General features: G+C 41.6%; 1 protein-coding gene across 3 annotated transcripts in view; it reads left to right on the top strand.

Moving 5' to 3' along the window:
* Positions 1-24,397, top strand: part of WDR7 (WD repeat domain 7) — a 313,941-nt gene that overhangs the window by 74,553 nt on the left and 214,991 nt on the right. For all 3 annotated transcript variants that reach the window (XM_066246276.1, XM_066246273.1, XM_066246274.1), the window contains exons 15-16: positions 16,049-16,815; positions 18,130-18,218. In XM_066246276.1, the coding sequence (XP_066102373.1) occupies positions 16,049-16,815; positions 18,130-18,218 (856 nt within the window). The remainder of the gene's footprint in view (positions 1-16,048; positions 16,816-18,129; positions 18,219-24,397) is intronic.

Here is a 24,397-nt window from a genome sequence, read left to right as displayed (position 1 = left end):
TTTAAGAGTCTCAAAAACTCTAGTGTTCAAGAACAAGTCGGAAATAAGTAAGCTTTTACATCAGGACCGTTTAATGGGAGTTATGCGAGAGTACATTATTGCCAATGGTTTTCTCTTGAGTCATTGACTAAAATGAAGTATGCTTAAATATCGTCATTGCATTGGTTTTAGGGGCAGAGCTGTTTGTGTTTCGGCAGATGTGATCTCACCCAGCATCTGTCCAATTCCGTAATAACGGTAAAGGCTATGACAAGGATGCGCTACCAGTTGCTCCTCTGTGGATGTGAGTTGTTGCTGACGTGGGCTGCTGTTTGTGGTGTGTGTGTGAGCTGGGAAGCCAGCCCTGCTTGAAGAAGGAACCGTCTCCGACTGTCATCCTGGCCTTTTCCTCGTGCTCTCACTTGGGACACTTTGACCTGCTGCTCTTAATGTGGTTGCCACAGGGTCATAATTTTTTCCTATTTTTGCATTTCTGTTATATTTGAAGCCAGATCCTTATGTCATATTTGAAATGGCTAAATCTGTATTCTCCCCCTATAGAAAATAGAAAGTTTTTATAGGCTTAATATGGCCCCAGAGGTAGAAGAAGTGAGCTGTAGAAGAAATAGGCTCAGGAAACCAGTTACAGAGGCAAAGGAAGGGCTGTTGGAGCCGGGGGTGGGGATGGGAGGCTGGAAACCACGCCTGGGGAGGGGGTTACTCTGGGCTCTGTCTTCAGGGTGTTTATCTGGAGGTCTCGGGAGGATCCCAGTAGAATGGTCATCAGCCTTCCTGGTGTGTCCTTTCAGGCTCGTGGTCTCTACTGATTGGTCAGCCCAGGGCAGGGTCATTAGTCAGTGAGGTCAGCCATGGCGTCCCTTGTCTGCTTTTGCTGCTCTGGGCCTGCAGCTGAAACAGAGTGAGATGTAGATGTATTTGATGGGGGTCAGAACCCCATTGTCCTGGGGGCTTAATGCTTAAGGGCTATTCCCTGGCCTCCTTGTTTGGTTCTCCTCTAAGGGGGTCTCAGCAGCATGCCAGGGGCGGAGAGGTCACGGGCGGGTCCGAACTGCATGGACAGCACCGTGGACAGCACCGTGTCAGGGCAGAAGCACCCCCTGGAGCAAGGCCCTGTTTTCCTGGTGCTGCCCACTACTAGGGCTTACTGCCCTGCTGACCTTCTGGACCAGGCTCCTTGGTGCTCTGCTCATGCCTCTAACTGCCCACCACATTTGCATTTTATGTTTAACCTTGAGTCTTACTAAGAAATTTGAGACCATTTTGTTGATATATGCCTTATGATTTAGCTTTTCTTATTGGCCTTTTTCCAGTAAGTTCTTAAACTATTGCATTTAGTACAGAAGCTCTATTTTCTCCCTAGCAGCTTGCACATAATAGGCACTCCACAAATACTTGGTGAATTGAATTTAATTCACGATAATGAAAAAGTGAGTTTGCAACCACACATTTCAGATGTTCTTAATCAACGTGGCAGAGCAAGCATACCAGCATTCCTGTTAATGGATGTTCAGGGTCAGATAGCCTGTGTTTGGGATTGTTGAGAATATAGGGTGATTTCAATGAGTTTGTTTGCCCTAGACATGTATATCTTATGATCGAGCCAAGAGCCCCTTGGAGTTTGATAGACTTTTTACTCGTTTTCCTTTAGCTGTTCTTAGTGTAACATGTTAGAATAGCAGACATCTTAGTGACAGACTGCATCTCCGTGGAAGCAGCCGAAATCCTACCCTCACAGCTTTGCCGGCTAGTATACTTTGTTGTAATGAGACCTTATTTATTAAGTTGGTAAAGTCCGTTGTCAGGCATTTTGAGTCATGTGCCGGACTTGGCGATGTCAGAAATGACAGTTTGTGTATAGGACTTGGTGCTGAGTCAATTTCTCTCCCTTCTTTCGATCTTATTCTCTTCTCGCCTGCTTTCATTGTGTGTATGTTTCTTTTTCTTCTTCTTTTACCCTCTCTTTTTCTGACTGTGACTGCTATTAGTACGGTTTTTGCCACAATGACACAGTCAGTCGCAGGGTGTGAGTGGCTGTGATAAGAGAAGTACGCACGATCACATCCTGATGTCGTGGCACCAGACACGAGATAGCCTTGCCCTTGTCCAAGTACACGGGCTGTTGCCAGCACACCTCCCGGCAGACCCAGACATCCAGCAGGTCGGAGGGCATGGGTAGGAGCACACTTGTGGTTGACGTTGGAGGAGAGAGCATGACAGGGGCTGGTGTGTGTCCTTGCTTCTGCCTTCTGATGTCTTCAGGCCGTTCCTGCCGCTCCAGTCAGTTCTTGACCAAACGTCTTTGATTTCACAGTCTTTGGGGGAGATAGTCTCTCTTTCTCTTTGTAACCTTTACTGGAATGACCTCACCTACTGATGGAGACACTGATGGTCAGCACTGTCGCATGCTTGTACCTTCCCTCCCTGGTGACTTCTGTCTCTCCCCAGTTCATACTCGTGCTGCTTTTCAGCCAGTGTTGCCGGTGAATAAACATTTATAGAATTAAAATTGCTCATATTAGTGGCCTCATTGACGTCTTTAGACAGGAGGTCTTGAACTTGACTGCATAGTCATCTGGGGTAATGATTAGACAGGTTCTGACCCATACCCAGAGAAACAGAACCAGTTGGGATGTCGGGCCCAGGAACCTGTAGTCCAAGAAGCACCTCTGATGGTGCTGAGTGCAGCAGCTGCTGCAGATGCCCCGAGCCCACAGCTGTCCTGGGCCCGTGGCTGCCTTGAGCCTGCAGATGTGGGTCCCTTACCCTGCAGCTGCCCTGAGCCTGCAGATGCGGGTCCCCGAGCCTGCAGATGCCCCGAGCCCACAGCTGTCCCGGGCCCGTGGCTGCGCTGAGCCTGCAGATGTGGGTCCCTGACCCTGCAGCTGCCCTGAGCCTGCAGATGCGGGTCCCCGAGCCTGCAGGTGCCCCGAGCCCACAGCTGTCCCGGGCCCGTGGCTGCCCTGAGCCTGCAGATGTGGGTCCCCGACCCTGCAGCTGCCCTGAGCCTGCAGATGCGGGTCCCTGAGCCTGCAGCTGCCCCGAGCCTGCAGCTGCCCCGAGCCTGCAGGTGCCGGTCAGAAGCCCCGACGGACCTTCACTCTCTCAGTAAGCTGTGAGCCTTTGCTGCATTCTTCCTCACGGTCACCGTGGTTCCATCAGCGTCCATCCTGAGATGTGTCCTGCCTTTATCCTTTTTCACATCCCATTGTCTTTCTGCCTGGAGTGCCCTTTCCTAGCTCAAGCGACCCCCCTGGGAGGGTCTCCCTAGTCACCCAAAATGGAGTTGCCCCTTTCCACCTCTACCCCCTATCTTGTAATCTCCTTTAATTACAGCCCCATTCACACCACAGTGTCATACCTCTCTTACGTGTCACTGGTTAACTGTTTTGAGTGTCATGACCAGAAAAACCATCTTGCTTACCTTTGTGGCTACAGTGTCTTGCACAAACATCGGTGAATGTGATATGAGTGTATTAAATAGAGGAATGAAACCCAAAAACTCTTGACTTATTTTTTTTGTGTTTTATGTAGTATAAATTTATTTATTACTTATGCACCTAAAGTTCTTTAGCTATTGTATGTATTTTCTACCTTACTTTAAATATCATTCATTCAATTCAAAGCAGAGATTTATACAAAGAAGGCAAGATTCTGGAAATCTTGGAAGAGCAGCGACCTGAGACCCTTCTGGCTGGCTGCAGGAGCACAGCCTGCATGGTGGGTTGGGGGGAGGCTGCAAGGGCCATGTCATGCTGGCGTCGCTGGCACAGGCAACGCAAAGGTGCCAACACCTGGAGCAAGCGGCCCTGGCAAGTGGCTGACTTCGTTACAATAGAAGATACAGGGGTTGTAGTTCGAGATGAATTTGGAGGCATAGGCAGTGATATATTTTGGAGAATGTCAGTACTTTGCAATATTTTTATCCTGGGGTTACAAAATGGAATCGAAATCTCTTAAACTAGAAAGAAACACAGATGGGAGGAGAATTGAGACAGAAAAGAGACCTGTTAAGGGAATTTTGTTATTATTTTATGATAGAAGAATTGATGAGGGATTTAAAATAATTTTATAAAGATTTTTTCATAATGTTCTTTGTTCATTCTACCAAGTACTCTGATAGGCTTAGAGCTTGCCGAGATGAGTAGGACACAGGCAATACCCATACAGTACACGACAGTGTAAATATTGTACCAACATGACCTAATTACGCAACTACAGTCAAGATGTACGAATTCGTGTTGTATCGTAGAAATAAAATGTTATGGGGCTGAATTCATTGGGGACTAACTTTCCTTGGGAGAATTAGGGTCTTGATGGAAGAGAAGGGACTGGAGTAGAGCAAGGAATATCATGTTGGGTAAAGGAATACATAGAGAGTTCACGGGAGAGGAACCACGGTGGTGGTGCTAGAGCCTGTTTGTTGAAGCTGGGGAAGTATTTGGTTTCAAACCATCGTGGGCCTTGAACGTTATACTGATGGATTTTGCATTTTATTCATCAGCTTTACATTCAAATTTGGAAAATAATATACATTGATTATAAATATTAAATATGAAGAAAATGAAAATCTTTTATAATTTCATCACAAAATATAATTAAACTTCATCTATTTCTTTTTTTTTTTATAAATAAATTTTTATTTTAATGGGGTGACATCAATAAATCAGGGTACATGCATTCAAAGAAAACATTTCCAGGTTATCTTGTTATTTAGTTCTGTTGCATACCCATCACCCGAAGAGAGATCGTCCTCCGCCACCCTCCATCCAGTTCTCTCTGTACCCCTCCCCCTCCCCTCTCCCTCTTCCCTCCCCCCACCCCCCATAGCCAGCACACTCCTGTTCATGCCTCTTAGTCTCGCTTTTATGTCCCACCAATGTATGGAATCCTGCAGTTCCTGTTTTTTTCTGATTCACCCATTTCACCCCGCACAATGCTACCAAGGCTCCACCATTCCGCTATAAGTGATCCGATGTCACCCTTTCTCCTAGCTGAATAATATACCATGGTGTATATGTGCCCCGTCTTCTTTATCCAGTCCTCTATTTTTTTTACAGTGATTAACAGCCTTTAAGCAAACTCTTGGCCAATACAGCAAGAATCCATGAATGAGTAGTGTCCTTAACATGTTCCCCAAGTCCAAGTTGGCCCCATCACCATGCCAAATCCCCGAAAAATGCAACCCAACCACAGTTCAGTCTGTTAGGAGCCGCCACAGGGAGCAGGAGTCCAGGAAAGTTCCCCACAGGAAAAGTCCGCATGGCACTGGAATTGTTGTCACCATTCTATACTTTGCAGCTCATGTCCATGTCCCAATGACCGCTGCTTCTAGCTGGTAATGATTCAGGCAGACTGGAAAAAACCATTTGCAGCATGCGTGGATATGGAGCTTCTGTTCTCCTCTGCCTGGAGAGTTGAGACCAGGTTGCTTTTCCCTGGAGCTCTGTGACTGTGGCCTGGTAAAGAGAACCTTAGGATACACTAAGCTGGGTGGCAAAGGTAAATTCATAATACAAGTTGGCATAAGGAGGAAAGAGAGCTCTAAATTAAGAGTAGGTCTCAGCCTGAAATATGAGTGGGGCATTGAGGTAGGAGGGATAAAGGAAACACTATATATTAAGCAAAGCAGCAGAAAATAGGACTATCAACACCCACAACAGAGATCTTTGAGGGAAGAATAAAAAACCTGACTATTCAGGCAAAACATAATTAAGTGGCCCTTGTGCAAATGAGATCAGTTTACCTGCTTCTTGGAAGAAATACCCTAGGCTCGTCCACAGTGTTGTAGATGGGGCCGATGGCCCTGGGCACCTTCAGCCTTCAGTGGCAAACCCCAGCTTTCTGGGCAAGGTTAGGTCATAGGTGGTTGGAGCAGGGCTGGAAGAGACTGAACCCTCCCTTAGAGGAGCGAGGGGGAAGCCCACCTTCCAGTGTCCCTGTTTCCTCACAGCAGAGGCGTGTAAGCCTGGCAGGCTTTAGCTCAATGACCTTCCTTTCCACTATTGAAGCAGGACCCAGATGGCATCCTATGAGACCCTTTTGGGTGTTGGAGCCTTTAAGGGTGTATCCTAAAAGCTGGTAGTTCCCCTGATCTCTATTGGGCTTTTTCTGCCTCTAGGTATCTTAAAAGCCATTCTCAGAAGATCTCGCTGAGGGGTTTGAGGATCCCCTTCCGCCTATATAAATCTTTTCCATATATCTGGAGCTATTTGGAAAAAAGACAAAACAGTGTTATTAGCTAGATCTAATAAAGAAGGTAGTAGTTTGCAGGCGAAAAAGATTTGGTGTCTCTTGTTCATCAGCATTCAAAAGAAATGTAAATTTTTTTTTTTTTTTAAGTAAAAAGCATGATATGGTAGACCCTTTGGAGTCATTGGCCTGGTGTGCAGGATTCCCGGGTTCGATTCCCGGCCAGAGCACACAGGAGAAGCGCCCATCTACCTCTCCATTCCTCCCCCTCTCCTTCCGCCCGCAGCCAAGGTTCCACCGGAGCAAATCCACCCTGGACCCTAAGGATGGCCCCATGGCCTCTGCCCCAGTCACCAGAATGGCTCCGGCTGCAACAGAGCAACATCCCAGATGGGCAGAGCATTCCCCCCGGTAGGCATGCCAGGTGGATCCCAGTCAGGCACATGCAGGAGTCTGTCTGACTGCCTCCCTATCCCCATCCTCAGAAATATACAAAAAAAAAAAAAAGGGGGGGGGGCATACCCTTGTGCTAAAGCACCAGGGAGCATGGAGTGAGCTTGAGTATGTCCTATGAAACATGGAGATCTATGTTTCTATATAAGTCTTTGAAGAAGGAGGAACTGCTGAAGTAATTTATCAGCATTTGTCCCTAAGACAGCAGTCTTTATAGTGGGAACACCATACGTAAATATTTGCTGTCTGTCTATAGATTAAGGGGGGAATATGGCAAATGCTGAAAGGCCATGATCTTTGTGACCCTCCCCTCCCCCAACCCCCTCCCTCTCCTCCCCCCCACCCTGTAACCCCCACACTGTTGTTTATGTCTTTGAGTCTCATCTTTATGTCCCACCTATGTGTGGAAACATATAGTTCTTAGTTTTTTCTGATTTACTTCTTTCACTCAGTATAATGTTATCGAGGCCCATCCATGTTGTTGTAAAAGATCCGATGTCATCATTTCTTGTGGCTGAGTAGTATTCCATAGTATATATATACCAAAGCTTTTTAATCCACTCGTCCTCTGATGGACACTTGGGCTGTTTCCAAATCTTTGCTATTGTGAACAATGCTGCCATAAACATGGGGGTGCATTTCTTCTTTTCAAACAGTGCTATGGTGTTCTTGGGGTATATTCCTAACAGTGGTATAGCTGGGTCAAAAGGCAGTTCGATTTTTAATTTCTTGAGGAATCTCCATATTGTTTTCCACAGTGGCTGCACCAGTCTGCATTCCCACCAGCAGTGCAGGAGGGTTCCCTTTTCTCCACATCCTCGCCAGCACTTATTCTGTGTTGTTTTATTGATGAGCACCATTCTGACTGGTGTGAGGTGATATCTCATTGTGGTTTTAATTTGCATTTCTCTAATCATTAGTGATGTTGAACATTTTTTCATATGCCTATTGGCCATCTGTGTGTCCTCTTTGGAGAAGTGTCTATTCATTTCTTTTGCCCATTTTTGGATTGGATTGTTTGTTTTCCTGGTATTAAGTTTTACAAGTTCTTTATAAATTTTGGTTATTAACCCCTTATCAGACGCTATGTCAAATATATTCTCCCATTGTGTAGTTTGTCTTTATATTCTGTTCTTATTGTCTTTAGCTGTGCAGAAGCTTTTTAGTTTGATAAAGTCCCATTTGTTTATCCTGTCTTTTATTTCACTTGCCTGTGGAGACAAATCAGCAAATATATTGCTGCGACAGATGTCAGAGAGCTTACTGCCTATGTTTTCTTCTAAGATGCTTATGGTTTCACGGCTTATATTCAAGTCTTTTATCCATTTTGAGTTTATTTTTGTGAGTGGTGTAAGTTGGTGGTCTAGCTTCATTTTTTTGCAGGTAGCTGTCCAGTTTTCCCAACACCATTTGTTGAAGAGGCTGTCTTTACTCCATTGTATTGTCTTACCTCCTTTGTCAAATACCAGTTGTCCATAGAGCTGTGGGTTTATTTCCGAGTTCTCTGTTCTGTTCCATTGATCTATGTGCCTGTTCTTATGCCAGTACCATGCTGTTTTGAGTACAATGGCCTTATAATATAACTTGATATCTGGAAGTGTGATACCTCCCGCTTTTTTCTTCCTTTTCAGGATTGCTGAAGCTATTCGTGTTCTTTTTTGGTTCCATATAAATTTTTGGAATATGTGTTCTATGTCTTTGAAGTAAGTCATTGGTATTTTCATTGGTATTGCATTGAATTTATATATTGCTTTGGGTAATATAGACATTTTAATGATGTTTATTCTTCCTAACCATGAGCACGGTATATGCCTCCACTTATTTGTATCTTCCCTGATTTCTTTTATCAATGTTTTATAATTTTCCGAGTACAAGTCTTTAATCTCCTTGGTTAGATTTATTCCTAGGTACTTTATTTTTTTGGTTGCAATGGTAAAGGGGATTGATTCCCTGATTTCTCTTTCTGACAGTTCATTATTAGTGTATAAAAATGCCTCTGATTTATGAGTATTGATTTTATATCCTGCCACCTTGCCAAATTCTTTTATCAGGTCTAGTAGTTTTTTGACTGAGACTTTAGGGTTTTCTATATACAATATCATGTCATATGCAAATAATGATAGTTTTACTTCTTCTTTTCCAATTTGGATGCCTTTTATTTCTTTTTCTTGTCTGATTGCTGTGGCTAGGACTTCCAGAACTATGTTGAATAAGAGTGGTGAAAGGGGGCACCCCTGCCTTGTTCCTGATCTTAAGGGGATTGCTTTTAATTTTTGCCCATTGAGTATGATGTTGGCTGTGGGTTTGTCATAGATGGCCTTTATCATGTTGAGGTATGTTCCCTGTATTCCCACTTTGCTGAGAGTTTTGATCATGAATGGGTGCTGGACTTTATCAAATGCTTTTTCTGCATCTATTGAAATTATCATGTGGTTTTTCTCCTTTCTTTTGTTTATGTGATGAATCACATTGATTGATTTGCGAATATTGTACCAGCCTTGCCTCCAAGAATAAATCCTACTTGATCATGGTGTATGATTTTTTCCATATATTGCTGGATCCGGTTTGCTAATATTTTGTTGAGGATTTTTGCATCTAAGTTCATCAGGGATATTGGCCTATAGTTTTCTTTTTTTGTGTTGTCTTTGCCTGGTTTTGGAATCAGAATTATGCTCGCCTCATAAAAGGAGTTTGGAAGTCTTCCTTCCTCTTGAATTTTTTGAAATAGCTTGAGAAGGATAGGAGTTAGTTCTTCTTTGAATATTTGGTAGAATTCACTTGTGAAGCCATCAGGCCCAGGACTTTTCTTTTTTGGGACTTTTTTGATAGCTGTTTCAATCTCATTTGTTGTAATTGGTCTGTTTAGGTTTTCTGATTCTTCCAGATTGATTTTTGGAAGATTATATGATTCAAGGAAATTGTCCATTTCATCTAGGTTGTCTAGTTTTTTGGCGTACAGTTCTTCATAGTATTTTCTTACAATATTTTGTATTTCTGTTGTGTCAGTTGTTATTTCTCCACTCTCGTTTCTAATTTTATTTATTTGAGTCCTCTCTCTTTTTTTCTTGGTGAGTCTCGTTAAAGGTTCATCGATCTGGTTTACCTTTTCAAAGAACCAGCTCCTGGTTTCATTGATCCTCTGTATTGTTTCTTTAGCTTCTATGTCATTTATTTCTGCTCTGATCTTTATTATTTCCTTCCTTCTACTAGCTCTGGGCTTTACTTGCTGTTCTTTTTCTAGTTCTTTTAGATGCAGGGTTAAGTAGTTTATTTGAGCTTTTTCTAGCTTCTTGAGGTATGCCTGTAATGCTATAAACTTCCCTCTCAGGACTGCTTTTGCTGTGTCCCATACATTTTGAGTTGATGTATGCTCATTATCGTTTGTTTCTAGGAATTTTTTAATTTCTTCTTTGATCTCAATGTTAACCCATTCATTGTTTAATAATGTGCTATTTAGTTTCCAAGTGTTTGAATGTTTTTCAATTTTTCTATTGTGGTTGATTTCTAGTTTAATGCCATTGTGATCAGAGAAAGTGCTCGATATGATTTCAATCTTCTTAAATTTGTTGAGCCCGCTTTTGTGCCCTAACATGTGGTCTATTCTAGAGAATGTACCATGAGCGCTTGAAAAGAATGTATATTCTGCTGTTTTAGGGTGAAAGGTTCTGAAGATATCTATTAAATCGAGTTGATCTAATATGTCCTTTAAGTCTGCTGTTTCTTTGTTAATTTTCTTTCTTGAGGATCTGTCTAATGATGTTAATGGGGTATTGAAATCTCCTACTATTATAGTGTTGCTGTTGATCTCGCCCTTTAAGTCTATCAAAGTCTGCTTTATATATTTAGGTGCTCCTATATTAGGTGCGTAGATATTTATAATGGTTATATCTTCCTTTTGTATTGCTCCCTTTATCATTATGTAGTGACCTTCTTTATCTCTAGCTATGGTCTTTGTTTCAAAGTCCATTTTGTCTGATATAAGTATTGCTACCCCAGCTTTTTTTTCATTTCCATTTGCGTGAAATATTTTTTTTCCATCCTTTTATCTTCAGTCTGTGTGCATCTTTTGATTTAAGGTGTGTCTCTTGTAGACAGCATATGTATGGGTCCTGTTTTCTTATCCACGCAGCTACCCTATGTCTCTTGATCGGATCATTTAATCCATTAACATATAAGGTTATTACTGATATGTAATTGTTTGTTGCCATTTTTTTTCTTTAAAACTGTTTCTCTTTTGCTATATTCTTTGTTTTCCTTTGATCTGTTTACAAGAGGTCCCTTAGCATTTCTTGCAGCCTTGGTTTGGTTCCAGTGAAATCCTTGAGTATTTTTTTGTCTGTAAAGCTTTTTATTTCTCCTTCTATTTTAAATGATAGCCTTGCTGGATAAAGTAGTCTTGGTTGTAGGTTCTTGTTCTGCATTACTTTGAATATTTCTTGCCATTCCCTTCTGGCCTCAAGTGTTTCTGTTGAGAAGTCAGAAGTCATCCTTATGGGGGCTCCTTTGTAGGTGATAGTCTTTTTTCTCTAGCAGCTTTTAATATTTTCTCTTTATCATTTAGCTTTGGTAATTTAATTATGATGTGTCTTGGTGTTGGTTTCTTTGGGTTTCTCCTTAATGGAGTTCTCTGTGCTTCCTGAACATGTGAAATGTTTTCCTGCCTTAATTGGGGGAAGTTTTCTGCTATAATATGTTTGAACAAAGTCTCTATCCCTTGTTCTTTCTCTTCTTCTTCAGGAACCCCTATGATGCGGATGTTATTTCTCTTCATGTTGTCACAGAGCTCTCTTAGAGTTTCCTCAGACTTTTTGAGTCTCTTTTCTTTTTTCTGCTCTGCTTCCGTGCCTTTATTTATTGTGTCCTCTAACTCACTGATTCGATTCTCTGCTTCATCCATTCTGCTTTTAATTCCTTCCATTGTATTCTTTATTTCAGATATTGTATTTGTCATTTCTGTCTGATTCTTTTTTATTATTTCAATGTCCTTTTTTATATTTGTTATCTCTTTATTTAGGTTTTCGTAATGGCCATCTATGGTGGTTCTAATATCTTTGAGCATCCTAACAATCGTTATTTTAAACTCTGCATCTGGTAATTTGGTTATATCTGATTCACTTAGGTCCTTTTCTGGGGATTTCTCTTGGTTTATTTGTGTTGTATTTCTCTGCCTCCGCATTTTATCTTCTCGAGGGTGGCTGTGATCACGTGCTCGGGTGCACAAGGATTGGTGGCCTTGGCCTTTGCGCCGCCCCTGTGTGTGACGTTATGCTCTGTCCTGAGGGCACTGGCAAGCACCTTTGCTCTGCTGCGGGTCTCCACCTGTTTCCGAGCTTTCGCCTTGCCTTTGCAGGATGCTCCCACTCAAGGAACAGCTGCTAGCCTTGGCTCTACCGCCAGGCAGGGCTGCGTGCCCAAGCTCAGCTTCGTAGTGGAACTCCGCCTCTTCTGGGTTTTTGGCTCCACCCTCGCGGGAGGAGCAGGCTACCAAGTCAGACCGCAAGCCTGGGTTGCACGGGCGGGCGGGCCAGGGATGTGCTCCTCTGCCCTTGCTCCGGGGCTGGTTTCTACCCTTTCTGGGTTTCCCGCCCTTCTCCCGGAGGCTGGATTACAGGCTGCCGGCAGCTGAGCTTGGCCGCTTTTGCAGGCCCCCTTCTCCCTAGCCGGGCAAGATTGAGCTCACACCTGAGCCCACTGGTGGCCAGCCGGCTTCCGCCCCTGCCAGCAGAACCGCGCTTTTGTCGCCCGCTGCCGCCCGCCCTCCGGGGAGCCCTCAGCCGCGTGGGTGGGGGCGTTGCAGCTCGAACCCTAAGACTCACTACTGTAGACCCGAAAGCTCCCTCCTTCTATGCGACTCTGCTCTGGATGCCGCGGGGGAGCTTGTTTGGCTGCTCTCCTGCTTCCCTTTGCTGGTATTGCGGTTTCTGGGGGAAATATTCACTTCAGCTTTGGGGAGTGACTCGTCCCAGGGGTTAGGGTGGCTATCTCCCAAAATGTTTTTCCCTATGCCTCCTAGATTGCACTCTCTTTCTGTTACTGTGGTTCTCTCCCCTCTCCCTCCATCTCCAGGAGCCCCGGGTGAGTGTTTGTGAGAGAGATGTTCTGCGTGGTCCCTTTAAGAAGGATCCTGGGTCTGAGAAATCAGACTCTCTCACAAACAGTATCCTGACTTGTTTCCAGCTAAATACTGTCCTTACGCTTCTTCTGGGCTCTGGGGCTGCAGGCTGGGGCTTTGTTCCTGGGGCTCAGGACCCTTCCCCCTCTGCTAAACTCACTTCCCGCCACGCGAGTCTCTCCCTGCTGCCGTTCGCTCCGAGAAGCTGGGCAGCCCTCTCCGCGTCTCCGCTTTTCCTACCAGTCTTTGTGTGGCTTCTTCAGCGTTCCTTGGTTGAAGAGTCCTTTTAGTTTAGTCCAAAGTTGGTTTTTCCAGCTGATAGTTCATAAAATTAGTTTGTAATCCACATTGGTTCTGGGAGGTAGATGCTGGTACGTCCGCCTACTCCAGCGCCATCTTGTCTCTTCCCTCATCTATTTCTTAACAGTGTTTCTCACCATGCTTATATATGTATATACATACACATATATTTTATATATACATATACATATATATATGCTTTAAATAAATGAAATCAGAGCCATAATCTGTGTGGGCATGTACATGCACACATATGTAATTGTTGTCCTAAAATTGGAGCATTGGCATTTTGCCATTTGGTTATAAATGTGCCCAGTTAGTATGATTTGTAGCGACTGCAATATTTATTCCATTATATGGTTCTGCTTAAAGTATTTACCTGTTTTTTCCTTGTCAGATTATATAAATTGTTTTCAATTTAAAATAACAGATACTGTTTCACTGAACACCTTTGCACATAAATCCTTGTCTGCATTTCTGACTCTTTAGAATAGGATTCTAGGAATAGAGGCACTGGATCAAACAATCTTAAGGGCTCACGATACATTTCGCCAAATCACTCTGCCAGAGGCTATTTAAAGTCATGCCTGCAGTGAGTGTCTGTGACTTTTATTGTGCTCCTGGCTACGTACTTTTTAGTGTCTCCCATTTGCTAATTTTGTAAAACGGTATCTTGCTGTTATTTTAACCTCCATTCCTTGACAACTGGTTTGACCAGGTTTCCCCCTAAATTTATAAACTATATAAGTTTATTTTATTGTGAATTGTCCTTGACTTTTATGGTATTTTTTCCTTTTATTTTTCTTATTGATTTTTAAAGAATAGTTATATAGATTATAACTCTTCATCATTTCTATTTCTGGCACATTTTATTCCTATTTTTTACTTGCCTATCAACATTTTTGTGATAGTGAATTTTAAATTTAATTTTTTCTTTTTTTTTTTTTTTTTTGCTCTGCTGTCTCTATTATTTTGTTTTTATTTTTAATTAAATTTATTGGGGTGTCATCGGCTCACAGAACCATACAGGCTTCAAGTGTACGATTCAACCAAAGAACATCGTGCGCCCTTGCCAGTCTCTTCCCAGCCCCGTTTCCCCCTTTGCCCCGCCAGTGGCCCCGCCCCTTCCCTCTGGCCGTCACCACCGTTGTTTGTGTCTATGTGTTATATCTATTTGTGTGTTTTGCTTTAACTATACTGTACTTGGAAAGTTTTTTTCTTACCTTGAGATTAGATATGTTCACCTATATTTTGATTTAGTTCTTAACAATTTTGTACTTTCACTCAGTGACCACGATCAAGGCAGTTCTTTGGCAGAAGAACAACATGATTATTTGTGCTTTAGAAAGAAGTCTGTGGCTCTGTGGAGGTCGGGTTGGAGGAAGGAGGGAGACCAGGGGCAGGGAAGCCTGTTTGGGGTCCGGATGTGGTGGTAATGATAAGAGGACAGAAAGCAAGAGGAGGGACCTCAGCTGATGCTCTGAGAGGCACAGCACGTTTCGTGGGGAAGTGGAGATTAGGATACGTGGATGTGAGGTTCTGTGGGACATCCGAATACAAGCAGCTGGACGTACAGGACGGAACCTTCTTAGAAGACTGGTATGGGTGATGATTGAATTCAGGGAGCTGCCTGCATATAGGCGGTGGTTGTAATGTGGGAGGAAGAATACCCTGTCAGGGCAGCTGGCTGAGAAGGGCAGCCAGAATTCGAAGGCTCACCAGGAAGGTGTCCCTCTGGGAAGCCGGAAGAGGTAGCTTTTTATGCTTTTCATTTATACTTGCTCTTTTGGCAAGAATAACACCAGGTACTGCAGAGAGTTTAAGGAGGAGAGAGATGGAGAAGTTTTCACTGGATTAGTCTACTAGTTTCCATACATTTAGCTAAAAGGGGCAGTAGATGGGGAGAGAGCTACATAGAAGAGGGGTCATGGTCAAGGATAACACTGTTCTGTAAAATCTAAGTAGAATCTAAGTAGAATTGAACATGTTCTCTGTTGAGGAAAAGGAGTCTGTGAACAGGGAGAGATGAACAACAGTTCATTCTCAGAGACAGAATTTACCTATGTTACTGAAACCAAGTTTAATCTGTTCAATGACCAAAAAGACTCCTGGCTTCAATAATAAACTTTTATTTCCTTCTTTCTTAAAAATGAATTGATGACTTTATAATTATTTCAGCATAAAGTTCTAAGTGCACATCTATGTGCTGCAGATTGGCTAAATTAGTGGCTCACTTTATTGATACAGGTACTTGAAAAACAGCTTCATGTTTAAATTCCTTTGTTTATTGTTTCTTAATGAATGCATGAAATTAAACACTTAATTTTTTTTTTTTTGTATTTTTCTGAAGCTGGAAACAGGGAGAGACAGTCAGACACACTCCCACATGCGCCCAACCGGGATCCACCCAGCATGCCCACCAGGGGGCGACGCTCTGCCCACCAGGGGGCAATGCTCTGCCCCTCCGGGGCGTCGCTCTGTTGCAACCAGAGCCACTCTAGCGCCTGGGGCAGAGGCCAAGGAGCCATCCCCAGTGCCGGGGCCATCTTTGCTCCAATGGAGCCTCCCTGCGGGAGGGGAAGAGAGAGACAGAGAGGAAGGAGAGGGGGAGGGGTGGAGAGGCAGATGGGCGCTTCTCCTGTGTGCCCTGGCCAGGAATCGAACCTGGGACTTCTGCACGCCAGGCCGACGCTCTACCACTGAGCCAACCGGCCAGGGCTCAATTAAACACTTAATAGTGCCTGACCTGTGGTGGCGCAGTGGGATAAAGCGTTGACTTGGAACACTGAGGTTGCCAATTTGAAACCCTGGGCTTGCCTGGTCAAGGCACTTATGGGAGTTGATGCTTCCTGCTCCTCCCCCTTCTCTCTATATCTCTCCCCTCTCTGAAAATTGAATAAAAGTCTTTAAAAATAAATAAATAAATAAATTTAAAAACAAAAACAAAAAAACCCACTTAATAGTATAACCATCCTTTAAAAATATGTGTTGCAGGGAAACTTACCTAAATATTCTCATAACTCCCTGATGGTTCAAGCAATCAAGACGAACCTGATGGACCCGGACGTACACGTGCTCTTCTTTGACGTGGAAGCGTTGATCATTCAGCTCCTGACGGAGGAGGCCTCCAGGCCAAACACCGCACTGATCTCGCCGGAGAATCTGCAGAAAGCGTCCGGCCGCTCCGACAAAGGGGGCTCCTTCCTGGCCGGGAAACGCGCCGCCGTCCTCTTCCAGCAAGTGAAGGAGACCATCAGGGAGAACATCAAGGAGCACCTCCTGGACGACGAAGAGGAGGATGAGGAGGCCGCGAGGCAGAGGAGGGAGGACAGTGATCCCGAGTATCGGGCCAGCAAGTCGAAGCCGCTGACCCTGTTAGAATACAATTTAACTATGGACACTGCGAAACTGTTCATGTCCTGCCTTCATGCTTGGGGCCTGAATGAAGTTCTGGATGAGGTCTGCCTGGGTCGCCTGGGGATGCTGAAACCCCACTGCCCGGTGTCGTTTGGTCTCTTGTCCCGGGGAGGCCACATGTCGCTGATGCTTCCGGGTTATAATCGGGTGCGGAAACTGTCACACGGGAAAGCAGACGCAGAAAGGAAGCTTCCAGCAGCTGAGGGCGTGGGGAAGGGCACATACGGAGTGTCTCGAGCAGTCACCACGCAACATCTCCTGTCTGTCATATCTCTGGCAAATACCCTAATGAGCATGACCAATGCAACTTTCATTGGTGACCATATGAAGAAGGGCCCTACCAGGTGTGACCTTGATAGCTTGATTTCATTTTTAAGTTTCCCCCCAAAAAAGACCTATTTTATTTTTGTCACTGTTTATTATCATTTTTTTTGTTTTACTCATTTCAGCATTTTTGTGTCATCTCAGTGTTCCCCTTTAAATTTTAAAACACGGTATGCATGATTTAAAACATGAAATTATATTTTTTTTTCTGTACTCAGACATACTGACTAGATATTTTTTAAAAATTTGGAATGAGTGAATAGGTTACAGTTTAGCTGCATTAAATTATAGGCTAGCATTTCAGCAAATATAGTCTTATAATTGAATCTACTTAAAGTTTGCACCAACATTTAATGCAAAATGTATATTTGGTTAAATGCTACTCTTCATTGTGACCCTTATGTAATGAATAATATGTGTTCAGTGATTGTTTTCAGAATTTTGTGAGAAGTATAGTAAAAATTTTTCAATAGGAAAAGAGAAAACAACATTTTTTAGTGCAGGAGAGTACTATTTTAATATTTCCAGAATACTTAACCTGAATTATTATCTCCTGTTTTCCAGAAGTCATGAAGGCTACTTTTTAACTGTGATTTTATTATACTTTAGTGCAAGTTGACCATATTAAGTTTTTTTTTTAATCTAACGAACACTTAAGCTGCACTTACCTTGTATTTGGCTCTGATGTAAGCACTTCACAGGTACTATCTCAGGTACTTATAGGTACTAACCCTATAAGGTAGGTACTTTTATAATGTTTTATTACAGATAAGAGCACTGAGACCAGAGAGGTTAAGTAACTGGTCCAAGGTCACACAATAGTGAGGTGTAGACCCAGAACCCAACATGAGACAGTTTGCCTCTAGCATCCAGGATTTCTTAATGCCGTGTTATCTTTTTCAGATTTTAGGTCTGAATTCTTTTAAACTCAAAAGTATTGTTCCATGAATTTATTTAGACCAGTGATATGAGTAAGCTCTAACCTCAGCATGCTAATATTGAACAACAGTGTGCTAATTATGCAATTTCTCACCGGTAGTATGTTCAAGTGTTTATAAATATTTGTTAAACTAATATAAAGCATAAATTGTAGATGTGTAATTCTTTCTTGCTATTTGCTAACTATTTAATTTCCTATACTAAAATTTGAAATAGAAAGTATTAATAGGTACAAAACAGACCAAAAAATCCTCATCTTTTTGGAACAGTAAATTTAAAATGTTCTATGTGTGTTCCTTTTGTGATTCACTTGGAATTAGAAAGTGCAATATTTTAAATGACTCTGGAAATATGAAAATATGAATATATACACATGTGTTTTCTTCTTTTTAAAGGCCCCCTCGACCAAGCACCCCTGACCTTTCTAAGGCACGGGGTTCTCCTCCAACTTCCAGAAATATTGTGCAAGGACAAATTAAACAAGGTAAAATTAAATCTTCTTAAGCAATTGACATGACATTTCAGCTCTAGACATTGAGGGGGCACAGCTAATGTATAATCATAACATTTTGTTTGTCTCAGATTGTTAAAAGAGAGAAAAGTTGTTATATTCCAGATGTAAATATACATAATTAAGATGTCAGTTAAAAATAAATCAGATTTATTTAGAAACTGATAAATGAGCATATTTCACATAATTTTATTGTACTGTCTTTGGCCTAATTTTTATGCATTAGGGGCACCTTAACTTGACACACTGGTGCCGTAATTATGTAGCTTGAGTTTACAAGTTATACCTGTTGTTTAACTACATTTAGAAATGTTTAAATTCACATTTCTGTACTCTAGTCATGTGCCAGGAGTCCATGCATTGTAGTCCACAAGTGGAAATCCTTTCTTTTTATTTAAATCATTATATCTCTTAACTTTTGTCTGTAGCTTTGTTTTTCACGAGGGGATAGAAGAAGAGAGGTTGGGTTTCTCTTCCTTTATGATCTTTTATACTCATTTTAAGGCTGACAGGTGAGCCTTAAGGTGAAGGAGAGTCACTTCCACTTAGAGAGCTTGCCTTCCTCAGAGCTGTGGATTTCAGAAGGTGGTAGGATTGAAGTAAATGAGATGGGGTGATGAAGGTTCTGCTTGTCAAGGATGACATTTTAGGGTGTTCTTTTTTCTTTAGGGTTTTTTTTTTTTAAGATTTAAAATTCTACATTCTTAAATCTCTCTAGGTTTTAAAGAGTCAATGAACCTACAAATTTTGCTAGGTAAACCATAGGCCTCCAACTTCTTATCTATAGTTGTCCTCTTTCCTGGGACAAGTGCTTATTCTCTCAGCTGATTATTCAGTATGTATTCTAGCATCCCTAAGCGGTGGGCTTGAGTTTCAGTTCCAGGCAGGGTCTGTTGGCTTCTTGTTATGGAAGATAAGCTCGCACAATCTACACCACTCCCATCCTTCCTGCCAACTCCCCAAAGTCACTCTGCCCTCTCGTTCATCAGTCTTCACATTGACCTTATATCATTATTTTATAGTTTATAGTAACTTGTCTGAAAGTTAAAAGTTTGGGTTATATAACTTTTTATACTTGTATATGAAATATACTTACTGAAAAATGTACAGAACAAGTCTGTAGCTCAGGGATTTTTACAAGCTAGTCCCCTTTGTGACGACGTCCTTGGACAAGCAGCAGAGCGCAGCCAGGGCTCCAGGAGCCTCCTGCGCGGCCCCTTCGCGGGCACGCCTTCCGCTTCCGGAGGCACCTGCCTCATGGCCCCTTCGCGGGCACGCCTTCCGCTTCCAGAGGCACCTGCCTCAAGTTTTAGGAAATCACGTTCTTTCTTTCCTTGTAGTAGCGCCCCCGAAGTTTCAATCCCTAAGCACTATACTTTAGCTTGCCCATGTTTTGAACTGTATATGAATTCATTCAAGCACGGAGAATGTATTCTTTTGCGTTTGGCTTCCTGGGATTTATCAATAATGTTGCATTAGACTGTGGCTAGCTCATTTTCATTGTTCATTTTTATTGCTGTATAGTGTTCTGTTGAATGACTGGACCACAGTTTATTCATCCATTCATCCTGTCAATAGACATTTGCATTATTTCCAGGGTTTGGTTTTCATAAATCTGCTCTGAATATTTTTGTGTTTGAACCATATTGTACATTATAAGCATCTCTGTTGTGTATGGAACTAAAAGTAGGATTTCTGCATATATTTGTCTTCAGTTTCAGCAGATAACATGTTTTCCTAAGTTAAAGGTGAATATATATCCATCAAAATGGCTAACGTGGGAGGGCGCTGTGGGGAGGGGGGCAAGGGAGATGTTGAGGGGAATATGGGGGAGGGAGTGCATTTGGGGTGACCCTAGAATCTATATAAACACAATTAATTAAATAAAAATAAGTTTTAAAAAATGGCTAACGTAACAAAGATGGGTAATATTGTATTGCTTTTATGATTTGCTAGGTGGGTTTGAAATGGTGTTTCTTGTCTAAAGCTAATTATTTCCCATTGCTAAGGGAAGCCCTTCCTGAGTACTTTGTCTAGTACCCCATGGATTATGAATTTTACAGTCAAGCTGGTGGGAGCAGGTGCTGTTTCTGGCTCTCTGAGAGGCTGTTTCCCCAGCCTCTCGTAGCTTCCTAACATACACGCACTGGTCAGTACCCTGCTGAATATTTGATGTGGGCCTCTAAGAACTTGAATCTCTGTAACACTCTTCTCTCTGTCCTGTGAATTTAGCTGCCCTAGTTTCCTGAGACTCTCTGCTCTGTCTTCTCAACTCAGGGAAACTGCTGGGCTCGTCCTCAAGTCCCCCTTTCCTGTGTCTTATCCTAGAGACTCGCTCATGGCAATAAGCTGGGGCCACCACAGGGCTCACCTTGTCTCCCCGACTCTCAGCCCATCTTGAGGTCCTGTGGCTTAGAACCATTGTTTTATGTATTTTGCTTTTTTTTCCCTCCGAGTTGTTTTAGATGGGATTATAAATGTGTTGCTCCATCTTGACCAGCAGTAGTTCTTCTCTTTTCGCATTGAAAATGTCCCAAATATACTATTACCTTATAAAGTAAAAATTCTTTATGTTTTATAGTTTTAATATGTTTAGAGCATTACTTCAGAGAGAAATGGAAGCAGGCCCACACAGCTATGAGACATGGTTAGAGTACAGATAGTGTAATTAGGATATAGCCAACATCTTTTAACTCTAGATCTAAATCCACTGAAAATATCTTTTTGATTATACAATGCAAAGCAGTGGCAAAGCATCCTTCCCTGCATTAGTTAGTTTAAAGCTTCATTTAAAATCTGTGCTTATTAGAGATATTATTTGTCATCATCATCTTCATTATCATTCTTTGCAGTTGATGTTTCTTCTTGGATGGCATTTTTCTCCCTGTATAATCATAGCAGATACTAGTGATCCAGAATAATTTGTGACATTGCTATGAGGCACTACATACCTGACCACCATTACGGCATTGAATTTGCACACCTGGACAGGTTGGGGGATGGTAAAGTTGGAATGCTTTATTGTTGCTTCTTTCAGAAAGTGTCGAGTTCTGAGAGCAGTGAAGAAGGCATGGAAAATTTAATCTTGTCATAGAACATTTACCTAAGGCAGTGGATTTAGGAATTTCCATTGGGACAGCACAGATGCTTGTCCTTGAAGGGAATGAAGGTTAGCAATCTCTACTGAGAGTTAGTAGAATGGCATCATGAAACCCACTTTCTCTTTGGATATTGAAATGAAAATATGGCTTAACGATCTCTTTCACCAAGTTTTGTTAAGCACTTTTTATTCTCCACACATCTCTTTTGTGGATGTTAGAGAGTTTAGTCTGGTTGATATTCTCCTGAGTAGTTTATATACATCTAGTAGATAACATGTGAGCATGCACAACCAATTGAGGGTAAGAAGTAATAAAAGCTACAGACAAAAGCTCTGAGTCCCCTGACTCAGTTCAGTACTTAGAAGATACTCTCGTCTACTCTGACTTTTCTTACTTTGGTTTTCTTTGGACATCTTCCTCTTTCCTTGTGCTTTTTTTTCCTGACTCCCACACAGTGCATGTTGACTCACAATCCATTCTTCAAGTTGAACTGCAAACATGAATATGCTCCTTTTCAATAAACTGTCACTTTCATGCTGGCTAACACTTGTTCAGCTACAAAACAGTCTATATGGAGTAAAGGCTTTAGCTGGGGACTGGACCTTTCATAGGCATTTGGGTCAGAGAATGAAAAAGATGTAGAGCAGGGGTAGTCAGCCTTTTTATACCTACCACCCACTTTTGTATCTCAGTAGTAAAATTTTCTAACCGCCCACCGGTTCCACAGTAATGGTGATTTATAAAGTAGGGAAGTAACTTTACTTTATAAAATTTATAAAGCAGAGTTGCAGCAAGTTAAAGCATATAATAATAATTACTTACCAAGTACTTTATATCAGATTTTCACTAAGTTTGGCAGAATAAATCTTTATAAAACAACTTACTATAGTTAAATCTATCTTTTTATTTATACTTTGGTTGTTCTGCTACTGCCCACCATGAAAACTGGAATGCCCACTAGTGGGCAGTAAGAACCAGGTTGACTACCACTGATGTAGATTGTTTAGCTAACATACTTTTTCATAATTAATATCAGCATATTTTGTTGGAAAATAATTTCTTCACAAGAAATTTATTTTGTCTAACTAATAGTTGGCTTACTCATTCAGTGTTTGCCAATAAGCAACACTTACAGTTGTGCACTTTTTTGGTAGAAATAGTTTCTATTTGTTAGATACTTGATTTTATAGTTTATAAAACATCTCACTTGAGAAAGGGATCAAAAATATCAAACAGCTAGATTTTTGTTTATGCTCAAAGAGCCCTACATCTACCCAAAGCTCTAAGCCATTTTACATTCTGACAAAGGTACTTCTCTTGATCAGTTCAGTCATCTCATGGCATATGACTTAGGTCTGTGTCTCTGTTGCTTCTCTTGACTGTGACCATATCTTGGTTAGTACTTGCATCTTTACGCAGTGGGATGTATGGAAGTGAGTCTAAGCAATTTTATGTTTCAAAAGTGGATTCAATTTAGGTTGTCTAAACTGAGAAGTAAGCAGCAGTCATTGTTATGTTATATTAGGAATCATTACATAAATTGACCAATAGTATCTCACCGTTCTTTTGTAAGGTCTAGATCAAAAACCTTGGAGTACATATATCAGGTCATTGGATGCACCTGCACCTTAAAATGCTGTGTTTGAACTTGTGTGCCTTTTCTTTTTTTTAAAAAAAATACTTATAACATTGGGCTGCTTTGGAAGCTCAAAGGAAAAGGACATATATTCATTTTTCTTCACTTATGAACCTATATGCTCTAGAGTCAATATGTCCATAACTAGCGTAGGAGTCAGGAGCATGTTGGCCCCAGGCACTGAGCAAGGCTTAATGGCCTCTACCTCAGGCACTAAGAAGAGCTCAGTTGCTGAGCAACAGAGTAACACCCCAGATGGACAGAGCATCGCCCGCTAGTGGGCATGCTGGGTGGATCCCAGTCAGGGTGCATGCAGGAGTCTGTCTTCGCTTCCCTACCTCTCATTGAATAAAAAAAGAAAGAAAGAGAGAGAGAGAAAGAAAGAAAGAGAGAGAGAGAAAGAAAATGTTTGCTTATGTTTTATGGTGTCGACCTTTGATGTTCAGTTCTACATGTAACTTCTTCAGCTGTATTATTTGTCATTATATTTTGAGCTCTTTATTTTGGAAGTGGCACTCTGTTCTTGTTTCTATTGCTGATTTTTCTATATATGGAACATATTTTAAAAGCTCTAGCAGCATTTAATTTTAATATTCTCAATTAATTATGAAAATTGTTACAGATTCTGCAGTTCCAGTTATGACATAGTCTGAATAATGTTATTTTGAGTAGTGATGTAGAGATCTTTAAAACATAGTAGATCTGATTCCTTGGTTTCTATTATATATAGTTTTTGCCTTGATTTTTAGTGCCCACCAAATTTATTAAAGTATAAATAGTTTTTTCTCTATGTCATTTAAACAGGACTTCAGAAATATGATACACAGAATGTTTATTTCTCTCATTAAAAATAGTCACTTACATTAAACAATATTTTATTTTATTATATAAAACATTCTAGCAGCTTTGCCGGTAGCATTTATAGCTCCCTTTAGACTTGTGACTGAGAGGAAACAGTGTGGTTTAACCCCACTAATATGAGCTAGGTTAGGCAATGATAACTTAGCCCTAAGTTTTTATTTACTTCTGTTGAATTTCCTCACCTCTCATTGGAGTGTCCTCTCAAAATGAAGACTAAAATTAGAGTTGGTAATCTTTCTGGGATAATAATAATTTCTCCCTTTTTTAAAAAAGTGAAATTACAGAAATGATTCAACTATTGGAAACCACCAGAGGCACTTGCTCAACAGTTTTGGTGGCAAGAAACTAAAACATGACAATTTTCTCCTTGCCACCAAAGCTTACCAACTTCTGGCATGAGGAAGTGAATATTTTCTAGGGTATAATAACTGAATTTATCATTTAACATGATTTTTAAAAATGGAAAAATAATAACAATGGGATATAGAAATATTTGGGGTTTCTTTGTAAGATGACTTTATAATGGAACTATAATGGAACTGCTCACAAAAGTT

This window comes from Saccopteryx bilineata, chromosome 11, assembly GCF_036850765.1.
Source record: "Saccopteryx bilineata isolate mSacBil1 chromosome 11, mSacBil1_pri_phased_curated, whole genome shotgun sequence".
Taxonomy (NCBI): Eukaryota; Metazoa; Chordata; class Mammalia; order Chiroptera; family Emballonuridae; genus Saccopteryx; species Saccopteryx bilineata.
The sequence above is the reverse complement of the archived record's forward strand: the minus strand, read 5'-3'. Positions and strand labels throughout refer to the sequence as shown.